Source organism: Conger conger, chromosome 7 (assembly GCF_963514075.1).
Source record: "Conger conger chromosome 7, fConCon1.1, whole genome shotgun sequence".
In the NCBI taxonomy this organism is placed as follows: domain Eukaryota; kingdom Metazoa; phylum Chordata; class Actinopteri; order Anguilliformes; family Congridae; genus Conger; species Conger conger.
In genome coordinates, this window is record NC_083766.1 from 60,769,949 (window position 1) to 60,785,352 (window position 15,404).

At 43.4% G+C, this 15,404-nt stretch overlaps 2 protein-coding genes across 2 annotated transcripts; both read right to left on the bottom strand.

Annotated features, from left to right (window-relative positions):
- Positions 1 to 2,929: 2,929 nt before the first annotated feature.
- LOC133133536 (putative gustatory receptor clone PTE03) lies at positions 2,930 to 3,862 on the bottom strand. The gene has a single exon (XM_061249636.1). It carries the CDS (start codon positions 3,860 to 3,862, stop codon positions 2,930 to 2,932), a length of 933 nt encoding a protein of 310 aa, XP_061105620.1.
- A 5,711-nt stretch (positions 3,863 to 9,573) lies between these two features.
- Positions 9,574 to 10,506, bottom strand: LOC133133537 (olfactory receptor 1500-like). Its single transcript, XM_061249637.1, has one exon. It carries the CDS (start codon positions 10,504 to 10,506, stop codon positions 9,574 to 9,576), a length of 933 nt encoding a protein of 310 aa, XP_061105621.1.
- Between the last annotated feature and the right edge of the window lie 4,898 nt (positions 10,507 to 15,404).

Sequence of the window (15,404 nt, forward strand, 5' to 3'; positions counted from 1 at the left end):
TACAGCCTTATTCCGAAATGGAATAAATTCATTTTTTTCCTCAAAATTCTACACACAACACCCCATAATGACGACATGAAAGAAGTTTTTTTGAATTTTTTGCAAATTAATAAAAAATAAAAAACTATGTACCTAAGTATTCACAGCCTTTGCTCAATACTTTGTTGATGCACCTTTGGCAGCAATTACAGCCTCAAGTCTTTTTGAATATGATGCCACAAGCTTGGCACACCTATCTTTGGGCAGTTTCGCCCATTCCTCTTTGCAGCACCTCTCAAGCTCCATCAGGTTGGATGGGGAGCGTCGGTGCACAGCCATTTTCAGATCTCTCCAGAGATGTTCAATCGGATTCAAGTCTGGGCTCCGGCTGGGCCACTCAAGGACATTCAAAGAGTTGTCCTGAAGCCACTCCTTTGATATCTTGGCTGTGTGCTTAGGGTCGTTGTCCTGCTGAAAGATGAACCATCACCCCAGTCTGAGGTCAAGAGTGCTCTGGAGCAGGTTTTCATCCAGGATGTCTCTGTACATTGCTGCATTCATCTTTCCCTCAATCCTGACTAGTCTCCCAGTTCCTGCCACTGAAAAACATCCCCACAGCATGATGCTGCCACCACCATGCTTCACTGTAGGGATGGTATTGGCCAGGTGATGAGCGGTGCCTGGTTTCCTCCAAACATGACGCCTGGCATTCACGCCAAAGAGTTCAATCTTTGTCTCATCAGACCAGAGAATTTTGTTTCTCATGGTCTGAGAGTCCTTCAGGTGCCTCCAGGCCATATGCCTTTTACTAAGGAGTGGCTTCTGTCTGGCCACTCCACCATACACTCTTCCTTCTGGAAGGTTCTCCTCTCTCCACAGAGGAACCATCAGGGTCTTGGTCACCTCCCTGACTAAGGCCCTTCCTCCCCGATTGCTCAGTTTAGACGGGCGGCCAGCTCTAGGAAGAGTCCTGGTGGTTCCGAACTTCTTCCATTTACGGATGATGGAGGCCACTGCGCTCATTGGGACCTTCAAAGCAGCAGCAATTTTTCTGTACCCTTCCCCAGATTTGTGCTCTCGGAGGTCTACAGACAATTCCTTTGACTTCATGCTTGGTTTGTGCTCTGACATGCACTGTCAACTATGGGACCTTATATAGACAGGTGTGTGCCTTTCCAAATCATGTCCAATCAACTGAATTTACCACAGGTGGACTCCAATTAAGCTGTAGAAACATCTCAAGGTTGATCAGTGGAAACAGGAAATTTCTTAGTTTTTTATTTTGAATACATTTCTAAAAAACTTCTTTCATGTTGTCATTATAGGGTGTTGTGTGTAGAAAAGAAATACATTTATTCCATTTTGGAATAAGGCTGTAACATAAGAAAATGTGGGAAAAGTGAAGTGCTGTGAATACTTTCCGGATACACTGTAGCTATACGCCTTCTTTGGCATGTCGTGTTTTATTTACATTATTTTAATATCTTTGTCATAGTGCCTTAAATGACTTTGCAATCAGGGTTGATTTGGCAGAAGCACCATCACATTACTGGTGTAATTCACTATTTTCTATGATTAGCTGACGTTTTCAGTAAAAGCGCACCAATAAGCAAAACGCACCAACACAAAATCAACATTTTATTTTTAATTTTTATTTTTTTACATAAGATATGACGGAAAAAAACTGAAATAAGCGGTCCCACAGCTTCATAGCAAAGGAAATGGACATAATGTTACACGTAGCGCTGAATAAAGAAACATTATTTTCCAGTTTTAAGACTACGGTGTCCAAAAAAACCAAGAAAGAACTATGGTTAAACATCGCTCCAGCACACAGAGAGAGTGGGAAATCGTCAGTTTATGAATATCATTTAAAAGGCAATTAGGCAACATGCATCCTTCGTAATTTACAATTTTATTATTTGCATGTAAACAGTGACATTAAAGTGGTATTTTAGTAATATTATTAGCCAACTACAACTGTAGAATTATTAGTGTACATATTGCTTAACCGATTGAGATCTAACTAAGAGCAACAGCTGATTTCAGAGGCTTGCGGTCGTAACAGTGGTGGCCACATGCAGAGTGAGCTGACAACATCACTAAGGTATAGCTAAGAGCGGTCCAGAACAACCTTAGGAACATACGACGTACAGAAGGTATACTTAGCTAAGAACATTTTGGGAAACGCGCTAAAGCGTTAAGGTAGAGCTTAAGGTACAACTTATGAATGACGTAGCATTAAGAAGGCTTCAGGAAACGCACCCCTAACCATTCTCCTCTGACTTCTCTCATTAAGAAGGCATTTTTGCCCATAGAACTTCTACTCACTGAATGTTTTTTTTTTTTGCACCATTCTCTGTCAACTCTAGAGACTGTTGTGTGTGAACATGCCAGGAGAACAGCAGTTTTTAAAATACTCAAACCATTCCATCTGTCACCAACAAAGGTCAAAGTCAAATTTCTTCCCAATTCAGATGTTTGATCTGAATAGCAACTGAACCTCATAGCCATTTCTGCATGTGTAGCATGGTTAGCTCAGCTAGTTCGCTAGTAAGCATGGTGAAGTGCAGTGAAAGCGAAGGCTGGAAGCAGGTTGTCACGCGACAACACTCCCTAATGACGTAACCCTCATATTCAAAAAGAACGTTGTTGCCCTTGGCTCAGGGCGAGTTCGTCTTTAGCTGACTGGTAATGCGTTCGTTCCACAAATATTTGGACAAGTGAGAGGCCGGGGTTCAAATCCCACCTCGGATTCAGGCAATTTCTCACCTGTTACACATGCTTGAATGAAGTGAGTTGCTGACTAGATATTTGCATGAACAAGCCGGTGTACAGGTGTAACGAATTAAGTGGTCACTAAGTGTATACGACAGTGTAAGACACTAGTTTAACATGTAGATAAGAGCATACATTATGCTGGAGTTGGTTTAAAAGCCACATTATTTCATTACTGCAGCGAGGTTACTTTTGAATGAAGTATCTGCACAATCTTGGTCCTTAGTTCCTTGGTCTGTATAGCATATAGGATGGGGTTCATGTTGGCGGGAATGATGAGAAAGAGAAGTCCCACCAACGTCCGGTAGCCGTTGTGAATCTGAAGACGATGCAAAATGATGAGGAGGTATCCGGAGCAGAGCATGATCAGATAGAGGACCAGATGGGAGGCGCAAGTCTGCATGGCCTTTCTGTTGAGCTCCTTGTTCTTTTTGGAGACACAGCTGATCAGGATCCTGAAATATGTGAAGGCCATGCTGGCGATGGACAATCCATTGATTATGATACTGCAGGTAAGCCCAGTGATATTGTTAATGGTTAAGTCCTGACAGGAGAGCTTGTACAGAGATGCAATGTCACAGAAGGCATTAAGAATAATGGAACGGCAGCGTGTTAGCCGTACTGCGAGGCCCAGTATAATGGAGATCAGAACGATCGATGTGCTCCATGCGGACACAGTCAGCTTAGCCACCATGGTGGGGCTCATGATGGAGGTGTACCTCAGAGGGTGGCATATGGCCACATACCTGTCAAAAGCCATGATCATCATCACCGTGTGGCAGGAAGCACTATAAGTTTGGCTGAAGAAGGCCTGGGAGACACACCAGGAGTAGCTGATGGACGGGTTGGTGGAGACGATGTCCAACATCATTCGAGGCAGAACCACCGTGCTTCCCAGGACGTCGTTGAATGACAGGCTGAAGAACAGCAGGTACATTGGCTGCTGAAGGCTCCTGTCCATCAAAATAAGCAGCATGACCCCTATGTTGGTGGTCAGGATGATCAGGTAGGTGACCAACAGCAGGGCAAATGCTGGGTAAATGAAACGATGGGGAATGTCGATGCCCTGAATCAACAGGATGGGACTGTTGTAGGTTATGTTCATCCCAGATTTCCTGGGAAATTCTGTCAGACTGAGAAAAGCAGAATATTATGCAGTGCCTAACTTCTTGAACACTTCCAGTTTCTGGTGTTTTGGCTCCATTCACTAGAACATGACAAATATAACCATGAATGTGAGGTTAAAGTTCAGACAGATTTAATATGAAATATGGGCCAATTTTGCAGACTCCAATAAAGCCTAGTCAGAGATGAAATTCTATTTTCAATACATAACTCAGATTCGAACTCCTGAAAGTCCGTCAGGTTGACTTTCACATTTCCTAAATTAAGTTCAGAAAGCTGCTTGACTGGGTGCCTGAGAGCCTCAGTGTCCCAGAGCAGACCCTGAAAACAGACCAAAAACTGACGCGTGATTAGATAAATATATATATATCAGAGAAATCCCATTATTATAACTGGAATAACTTATCTTTATTTCTAAGGTCTGCAAGAATCATCTGTATTGTTCCCAGTGCTCACACAATATCATCTAGTACAACTTTGCAGTAACTGAAGCATTCTATGACTGTACTTGTTAATGTAAAGGTGTAAATACCTGTCTCAGGTTTCAGGTGGGCAGTCCTCTCTTCTTGACGGGCTCTCAGGTTTTATCCTGCCCTTGAGGGACCCTCCCCTCTCTGTCCTGTCACTCATTTAGGCAGGAGAGGACCACCCCCAGACTCAGGGATGATGTAATGAATCGAAAAACGGGTGATGCTGCTTCTCACATATTACTGCAGTGTAACATGCAGCCTAGGGAATCAGAGCCACAGGTTCAGCCTCCCTGTGAGATACATTATTACTGCAGCAGTGTGGCATTTCTGTTCTTGGCTTGGGTCCAATCAACATTTGTTTTTCCCAGTTTCTCCATGTGAGGGAGCAGGGGCGGACGAAGAGCGACCAGGACGGGATCACAAAGTTAGAAATGAGAAGTTCGGTTGAACAGGGTAAATGCAGACTAGCACGGAATGCCCTCAGAAACAGGCAAGTCTCATGAAAAAATAACTGAAAAAAGGGGAACAAAACATTTTGGCAACAAAACATTGACCTGAGAGATAACATTGGTCAGGGAAAAACAAGATTCCTCAATGGAACGCCTCGCTCCAAAATAGGGAAGGTCCAGGGGAACCGCCCAACCAAAGACTAAAAGCAATACAGTCCTCCAACTACCTCTTTACCTCTTTACTTAGTGTACATGTCAGAATGAAACACCAAAGCCCAGAGCAATGCCAGGGGAAACCATGACACTCCCACTATTTCTCCAGGGCCTGCTCACAGTGGCGAAAGGAGCTGCTAGTAAAAGGGCCAAGCGAGCACCCGCCTGCATTGCTGTGCTTGGCCCCTGCTGGTCCTCTACTGTGAAGTGAAGGTTTTGCCATAGTTCAATCCAGCAAGCAATCCAGTCTCTTTGAATCTGAGCTGCCACTGGAGAGTGGCATGGCATGTACAGAGCCAGAACTACTGTCTTTGAAGGTACATCTATAAAGGATGAAGCGCAACCACCACTGCCAGCAGCTCCCATCTCCTCATGCAGTAATTGCATTCTTTACTGAGCTAGCAACTGAGGAAGGCAACCACCTTCTCCCCCTTTTCAATTAGCTGCAACAGGACTACGTCAAGGCCCAAGTTGCTTGCATCAGAGTTCAGGTGAAGGGTTTCCTAGAGTCCAACAGGTCGAGCATGGGGTGGGGGGGTGACAAGTGCAATATGTGTGTTCACTAGCAACATTTCTAATGTTAAACCAGCTGCAAAATATATTTAGCCATTCTTTTATAGCACTAGAATGTTACACTCCGATCGTGACATGGGCCAATTCTGACAGAACTGCTCAAAAACGGTTTTGCGTTCTGCTGTAACATGTTCTGTGTATGACAGCAAACATACGTCACATGCACAAAGCATGTATGCATATGCTCTCTCTCACTCTGGGGTTTTTGAATGGTTAAGTTGGCAGTTTGCCAAGTTATTTCCAAAATTCCATTACCTCTTCATTAACATTTATTTATACAGGCCTAAATCAATACGGGAAAATAAGGCCTTTTGTCATGGTTTGGGAAGCAGTTTATTTGGCCATTTTTCAAGAGAGAGCCATTCAGAAATGGTGAAAGAAGCTGCTTAATCGAGAGGCAAAATGGCTAACTGTGAAACTCGTCATTAAGCTTGATAATTCTTTCACAAAGAATGGGCAAAGAAAATAACATTCTTGGTCTATCAGCTTTAATAAAATGATAGGGAGCAATACAATTCTGTTATATGTCATCAGAGGTATGTGTGTATGTGTGTCATTTATCAAATTATATATACATACAGTAAAGAACAGTCCAAGAAATACAACTGTTACAGATTATCTGGTCAACTGACACAAAAGACAGTGAAGAAGGCAGTAAACTGGGAGGGTGCTTCCTGGTAACAGGTGGGGCAAGCAGAGACACAACAAATTGATATTCTGTTCAAAGGTGGGTCACCAGAATGCCTATCTTAGATGTATAAAGTAGAGCAAAAGAAATGTTGCTGACTGGACAACTAAACAAGGTATGAACCCATTTACGAAGATCTTTAATAGGAATGGCTTCTTGTTTGATAAGGACAGATTGTGCACTAAATGAAAAAAAGTCACATCTCTCATTGATAACAACAGGACAGACACTTCTACCTTTGTAACTGCATATTGGGCACATATAAAGTTTATTATATAAAGTTGGGCTAGTTGGGTGAGTTTCTGGATAATTTAGCATTTAAGCTTGTGGTTTGTATGATTATCAGTGTAACATTTCTATTTGTATTAGTTTCCATATCTCTGAGGCAGTGACCACTTTATTAGGTATCTGTTACTTATTTCTACTGCGGTGTAGCCCATCCAATCAAAGGTTTAATGTGTTGTTTGTTCAGAGATGCTCTGCATACCACTGTTGTAATTTGTGGTTATTTGAGTTACAGTCAACTTCCTGTCAGCTTGAACCAGTCTGGGGTGCGTTTCCTGATAACGGTGTCTCTTAGCGCTTGATGAAGACTCTCGAAGGTATACCTTACTAAGGTTGTTTACTTCTCTACGTGTCTTCCCCAAACTATCACTTAGGCTGTTGCTTAAGTGATAGCTTCTACGTGCAACATTATTAGGCCCATCGACTTGCTCTAGGATCGATTATGCACTTCATGCAGTGACTGTTTGACTGCGTTATGAGAGAAAGTAGTGTTATTTTTTCATAAAACACTGCCGGAATACTTTAAAATATTGCATTCATCAAGACTTGTGGGAACGTATTAATAGAATTAAAAACCTACGAACTAAATTATCCAACCGTATATATATAATTTGGTGAAATTAGTGATACGGTTTCTGGCTACACCATCTAGCAAAACGCCTTCTTTGGCATGTCATGTTTTATGTACATTATTTTTATATCTTTGTCATAGTACCTAAAATGACTTTGCCATCAGGCTTGATTTGGCAGAAGCACTATCACATTACTGGTGTAATTCACTATTTTCTATGATTAGCTGACTTTTTCAGTAAAAGCTCACCAACAAGCAAAACGCACCAACACAAAATCATCCATCCATCCATCCATTATCTGAACCCGCTTATCCCGTCACAGGGTTGCAGGGGGCGACCCACTGCACCATCCGTGCCGCCTTGGCATAAAGATGTTTCATGATAATCCCACGTCAGAATATAGTAATGTTTTGTGTTATTCTGATTGGTTCAGCGCAACTGGTATAATGGTCTAGTTTTTGTAAAAGTCTACCGTTGATATCATAACCGTCCAGGAGCCGAGGGGAAACTGGGCAAAAGCTGTCTCTGTAGGAGCCATTTGTGTTAACCCCCTGACCAAGGTCTGCTGGGGGTCTGGCTCTAAATTCCAGATGGTTGACCCATTTTTAGGGTCAAGAACTAAGGCCTGGATTTTGTAGACAAGGAGAAGAAACCAAGCAATCTGGGGTTTTGTCTCCTTTCCTTCAATTCACCCAAATCAGGTTTATCCAAAAGGTATATTACCATGAGAGGCACAAAACATATTTATCACATAATACGGTTGTCAGGAAAACTCTCAAATACATCTCTCTCCAGGTATCTCCAGTAAGCTCTCTGATTCAGACTTCCTTTGGGGGATTCAAACCATTGGCTCCCAAGACTGGGAGACTGAGATAAGGAGAAGATGGACTGTGGCTGTGGGGGTGTTCTGCGGGTGTTTTGGTTGAGGGGTCAGTAAGTCATGGGAAAAGAATGCGTCCATGACCCACCACCTGGACAGCTCCTATGGGAAAGGCTCAGGACACTCCCACAGTGCCCCCATTTGGGCACTTCTGTCATTACACCCTACACTTCTCCCCTGGGTTAGTGGTGGACTTTTTGTGACAACTACATTAGAATAAAACATAAGGATAATCTGTTTGGTACGGATGTGATCAAGGAATCGGATGAGATACATTTCATACCAAATGGAGTTTAATAAACCATAGTTTTCAGTAACTCAACTAAACCTACAGGTCCTCTATGGGAATCATCTAATTTTCCCAACTTAACAACCCCCAAGGGTGGGGGTCTAAATTCCAGATTTGACCACCCCTCCAGGTTAATTTATGGCACTGCCGCCTGGTTCAAACGTATGATTTGGCATAAAAGCAAGGGAGACAGACCAATCTGGGAAGACTGTAACCGGCTTCCCACACTATGCACGTTCCATATGTACGTTTTGTGTTTGTGTGTAGCCAAAGCAGGCTAGGTATGATTATTTACTCTATCTCTATTCTTAATTTGTGTATTTTGTAATTGACTATTGGTATTCTAAAGCTAATAACCAGCTGTCTGCGAAGAAGTTATTTTGTTTGTAACTTGCATGATCTCTATGACTCTAATTCATCTTGTACCTTTTCAGCCTAAATTACGGCTGAATACTCAGCGGGACAATATTGACCAAAGACCAACTGATCAGTGGCTTGGTACTTTAGTGGTGTCACCAAGCAGGGAAAGGCAGCCAAGTTCGGCCCATGAAAAGGATTGGTGGTGCATGGCTCTTGTAATTTGATGCGAAGGAAACCCATGTGCGTTTCTACGCCGGTTCCTGTCAAGTTAGCTCGAAGGAGCCCTCTAAATGCACGCCGACCTGGGCTCGCAACTATCATGTCAATATAGTGCATGTATTGTGTTGGCTAGACCCTCAGCCTCTGAGTTCTCTGCCGAACTGAGATTCAGCAATAATGCTAATCCCGGGAGCATATATTGAGTAATAGTGGCGCACGTTGAGTGTAATCACTCCCGAGGTTTGCATATGTTTCAAACCCAAATTTCCTAAATTATATCTTAAATGGAGTCAGATAACGAAGGTAAATGTATTGGCCATACTGTGGAGATTCTTGGTCAGCCCGGACCAGTAAAGAACGGAAGGCAGAGTGGTACTACTGTCTTTGTAATGTGGTTTATTCATTGGCTGATCTAGACTCTCTGCATAGCGGTCATTATTATTTAACCCGACTAATCTTCTTCCAGCATCACCAGAAGGACAAGCATGCAAATACCTTCGGCCCTCACTAAATTCCGTCATTGGGATAGCGTGGGGTTTTAGAACCTCCTAGCCATTTCTGCATGCTTGAATGTAGTGTAGGTGTAACTTAATAAGTGGTCACTAAGTGTATACGACAGTGTAAGACACTAGTTTAACATGTAGACAAGAGCATGCATTATGCTGCAGTTGGTTTAAAGACCACATTTTTTCATTACTGCAGCTGGGTTACTTTTGAATAAAGTATCTGCACAATCTTGGTCCTTAGTTCCTTGGTCTGTATAGCATATATGATGGGGTTCATGTTGGCGGGAATGATGAGAAACAGAAGTGCCGCCAACGTCCGGTAGCCATTGTGAATCTGAAGACGATGCGAAATGATGATGAGGTATCCAGACCAGAGCATGATCAGATAGAGGACCAGATGGGAGGCGCAAGTCTGCATGGCCTTTCTGTTGAGTTCCTTGTTCTTTTTGGAGACACAGCTGATCAGGATCCTGAAATATGTGAAGGCTATGCTGGCGATGGACAATCCATTGATTATGATACCGCAGGTGAGCCCAGTGATGTAGTTAATGCTTAAGTCCTGGCAGGAGAGCTTGAACAGAGATGCAATGTCGCAGAAGGCATTAAGAATAATGGAACGGCAGCGTGTTAGCCGTACTGCAAGGCCCAGTGGGATGGAGGTCACAGCGATCGATGTGCTCCATGCGGACACAGTCAGCTTAGCCACCATGGTGGGGCTCATGATAGAGGTGTACCTCAGAGGGTGGCATATGGCCACATACCTGTCAAAGGCCATGATCATCATCACCGTGTGGCAGGATATGCTGTAAGCCTGGCTGAAGAAGGCCTGGGAGAAACACCAGGAGTAGCTGATGGACGGGTTGGTGGAGACAATGTACAACATAATCCGAGGCAGAACCACCGTGTTTCCCAGGACGTCGTTGAAGGACAGGCTGAAGAACAGCAGGTACATTGGCTGCTGCAGGCTCCTGTCCATCAAAATAAGCAGCATGACCCCTATGTTGGTGGTCAGGATGATCAGGTAGGCGACCAACAGCAGGGCAAATGCTGGGTAAATGAAACGATGGGGAATGTCGATGCCCTGAATCAACAGGATGGGACTGTTGTAGGTTATGTTCATCCCAGAAATTCTGTCAGACTGAGAAAAGCAAAATATTATGCAGTGCCTAACTTCTTGAACATTAACAGTTTCTGGTGTTTTGGCTCCATACACCAGAACATGACAAATGAAGGTTAAAAATCAGACACATTTAATATGAAATATGGGCTAATTTTGCAGACTCCAATTAAGCCTAGTCCGAGATGAAATTCTATTTTCAATACACAACTCAGATTCTAACTCCTGAAAGTCCGCCAGGTTGACTTTCACATTTCCTTAATTAAGTTCAGAAAGCTGCTTGACTGGGTGCCTGAGAGCCTCAGTGTCCCAGAGCAGACCCTGAAAACAGATCAAAAACTGACGCGTGATTAGAGAAATATATATATCAGAGAAATCCCATTATTATAACTGGTATAACTTATCTTTATTTCTAAGGTCTGCAAGAATCATCTGTACTGTTCCCCATGCTCACACAATATCATCTAGTACAACTTGAATCGCAGTAACTGAAGAATTCTATGACTGTACTTGTAAATGTGAAGCTGTAAATACCTGTCTCAGGTTTCAGGTGGGCAGTCCTCTCTTCTTGACGGGCTCTCAGGTTTTATCCTGCCCTTTAGGGACCCTCCCCTCTCTGTCCTGTCACTCATTTAGGCAGGAGAGGACCGCCCCCACACTCAGTGATGATGTTATGAATCGAAACACGGGTGATGCTGCTTCAGACATATTACTGCAGTGTAACATGCAGCCTAGGGAATCAGAGCCACAGGTGCAGCCACCCTAAGAGATACATTATTACTGCAGCAGTGTGGCATTTCTGTTCTTGGCCTGGATCCAATCAACATTTGTTATTCCCAGTTTCTCCCTGTGAGGGTGTCGAGGACCCGGCCCTAGGCCCCCCTGATGAGAGATTGACGGGGGATGGGTTAGAAAGGAATGCATTGTTAACCCCTCGCACACGCCATCGAGGTGGTAGTAAGAACGCCCGTAAGAAGAAAAATATGAGGTTCAGAGAATGAGCAGCCATACTTGTCAGTAGAGGAGTCTGAAGTCGGGAGACTTAGATTTAGGGTTTTAAGGAGCAAGGTTAAAGTTCTGACTGAGAATACCCCAACCCTACAGGGGAGGGGCACAATGCCTGGCTAAAGAAAAACAAAAATAAGGAAAACGGAAGGGATGTCAATACCGAAAGAAAATTAATGATTAATGGCGGATGATTTACACTCAGCTATTGGCTGGATGTCCTTTGTAGATCCCTTAAGGCGCCACAAAAAGGGGCACCTGAAGAGGGTGTTGAGATGGTGGCAGGCTTTAACGTCTGGCTTGCATGAAATAAAAGTTTGGAGGAAGTCAAGGAGAGATTATGAAACTGACACAGACACCAGTGGTTCATTAAAAACAACATAAGGGCTAGTGTTTTTCCACTCGTATATTAAGATGGTGGAAATTCCCAAACCAGAGGGGCCCATGAAATAAAATATTGGGGACAGTTCTTTTGAGGTATGAGAAAATGACAATTGGAAAAACAGAAATAATTAATATGGTCATTAAAAAACAGGTTATATAAGAGATAAATGTCTTCCCGCTTGACATAATGGGGGCATTTCTTATCAAAAAAGGTACACTTTTGTATGCAAAAAAGATATATAAGGAATAAGCTTTTAGACCTTAGAGCAGGATCTTAGAATTTTGCTTCAGAAGATATCTACGAGCTGTTGAAGAGAGAGCAACACAAGACAGCTGTATTCAAGCTGGAGTGGCGCGCTCCCTCTGCGCGCCACTCCAGGATATGGATATGGAGAGAGGAGTGACGTACGCGGTGTGGACTCATCTGAAGAAAGAGCCACGCAGAACAATTTTAACCAAGCTGGAGTGGTAATTATAATCTGTATTACTTGTAGAAGTAGGAAAAGTAACATATTATAAGTTTACTTTTATATATCTTTTATTTCTCATTAGAGTACTATATAAAGTAGAAAAATGTAGAGAAATTATCATATTTAGATAAATATAATATTATAGGAATAGTTTCTTTTTAAACGTCAAGAAGGGGGAGCCATAAGATAAGGTAAAGGCCAAAGAGGAGGATGGATATTGGAGGGGTGTACCTTGATTTTTAAACATCGTGGTGGAAAGGTAATTTAGAAAGAGCTAAGAGGGGTATATGTAACTTGCATGTGATTAGCAAACTGCAAAAGATGATATGTACACTGTAATCTGTACAACTCTATTCTTTTGATTGATTATAATAAAGTATATCTTACTATAATCATATGTGATAAAGATTCTTTAGAGGAATACATTGAATACAGGACATCGATTACCAGATTTGCATCACACCCTTCACTTCGAGACTGGGCTGGAAGTTCAGTAGAACTTACCAGGGCTCCAGGACGTTCGGAGTACTTGAGTTCGTCCCCGAGACACCTCATTGTGAGGTACTGCTCGTGGGAACGTGAGGTCTGAGCTCGGCAAGGGGTCCGTGGCTCATGACAAGGGAGCGGGGGCGGGAGACCAAGAGGGAATGGATCGGGATCACAAACTTACCAATAAGAAGTTGAATAACCACTGATATAATCTTGGAAACCCTCACAAATGTGTGGGGCCACTAGAGGAGAGGGAAAAAACATAAAACGGGAAAGAAACTCCCAGGTGGAAAGCCAACTGAAACAAAACTGCAAAATCCGTCGAACAGGGTAAATGCAGACTAGCACGGAATGCCTTTGGGAACAGGCAAGTCTCGTGAAAAAAGAGCTGAAAAAAGGGGACCAAAACATTTCGGCAACAGAAAATTGACCTGAGAGATAACATTGGTCAGGGAAAAACAAGATTCCTCAATGGAACGTCGCTCGCTCCAAAATAGGGAAGGTCCAGGGGAACCACCCAACCAAAGACTAAAAGCAATTCAGTCCTACAACTACCTCTTTACCTCTTTACTTAATGAAACAGCAAAGCCCAGAGCAATGCCAGGAAGTGACTTACATCGCTCTCCACACAGTTGACCACAATCGGCAATGATTGATATACCCGCATTCCGCATGTGGAAGTTAATTTCATGCTGACCATGGCTGGCACGTCCTCACGTGGTCTAGAGAGGTAAAACCTGGAAATTCCATCTGTCATCTGGGGAAAGCATGACACTCCCACTATTTCTCCATGGCCTGCTCACAGTGGCGAAAGGAGCTGCTAGTAAACGTAGGGAGGACAACCGAAAAATTTATTTCCGGAAATCAACATGAATATTATGATTAAAATCCCAGTTTAACCTTAAATTAACGTGATTAATGTGATGAAATGACTGTTTTTGTGGCTTTTAAGTGTTAAATGTTAAATGCTGGACCCCAACGGCATCGGAAAACAGGCAGATTTCACCCAACATTCCATTACATTTATGGAGCTCGAAAATGGTGACGCAGCAATAGCTTTTACTGGTTTACTTCACACGCTCTTACATGGCAGTTGGTGGCAGTTCGAACTCTCAGAATTGTGACTGTAGCCAGGTCAATATTTTACTACTTTTTAATAGTTTCAATGGATTTTGACAATAGACATGTCAGACTTCAATCATGTTAACGCTCTCGAGCGTGTGTCTACGTTTAAGTAGCAAATAACCGTGTTGTATCCTTCTAATGTAATTTACATAGCAACTGAACTCTCGGATCACACCGAATCACAGATAGCAATAAGATAAATTAATGACGATTCAGAAAATGTATAACTTTTAAAGATTTAAATAAATCCTATGGTGGGACTTTTGCGATTTATGGAGGGTGCGACAGAAATATTCGGTGCTGTTGAACGAAATCGAATGCGAATGCGTTCGAATGACCAAGTGCCGTTAAAAAGCAAATTTTATGGCTTTGTGCTATTCGCGTATGCTAGCTACATCATGCTAACCTCGTACAGGGATCAGTAAAGGCTTAGAACACGCTAGCACTTAGTTATTGTAAGTTTGATCACCTATACTGTAAAGTAAAAAAGTGGACAAGTTATGTTTTCTGCGAGAAATGTATTGGCGAACTCACGTGCACAAACAGCGGTCTACATTCTAAAACTCCACTTTGCCCTCCCTAGTAAAAGCGCCAAGCGAGCACCCGCCTCCATTGCTGTGCTTGGCCCCTGCTGGTCCTCTACTGTGAAGTGAAGGTTTTGCCATAGTTCAATCCAGCAAGCAATCCAGTCTCTTTGAGCTGCCACTGGACAGTTGCATGGCATGTACAGAGCCAGATCTACTGTCTTTGAAGGTACATCTATAAGGGATGAAGCGCAACCACCACTGCCAGCAGCTCCCATCTCCTCATGCAGTAATTGCATTCTTGGCTGAGCTAGCAACTGAGGAAGGCAACCACCTTCTCCCCTTTTCAATTAGCTGCAACAGGACTACGTCAAGGCCCAAGTTGCTTGCATCAGAGTTCAAGTGAAGGGTTTCCTAGAGTCAAACAGGTCAAGTACGGGGTGGGGGGGTGACAAGTGCAACGCATATGTGTGTTCACTAGCAATATTTCTAATGTTAAAATATATTTTGCCCTTCACTTATTGGTGGCCTCTCCAAGGAATCGGCACCTTAATGTGGTGGAGGGATTTGTGTGTCCCGGTTCTGGGAGCTATGTTGTCGGGGGCATTAGCATTAGCATTGTTAGCACTGGGTCTCCCAAGGCAAATTGGTCCCGGGTGAGGGGCCACACAAACACCAAGCTACCTCACCCAGAAAAGGGAAACCGGGGCCCCCTTCTGGAGCCAGACCCGGGAGGAGAGCTCATCGGCTCACAAGCCACCGGCTGAGTGCCACTGTGTAGGAGTTTCACCCGGGTAACAAGAGGGTCGCCTCTTTGCGACTACGTGTCACTGGGGGGAAAGCTCTGACTGTCGTTTGTGCTTATGCACCAAACGGCAGTTCAGAGTATCCGGTGTTCTTGGAG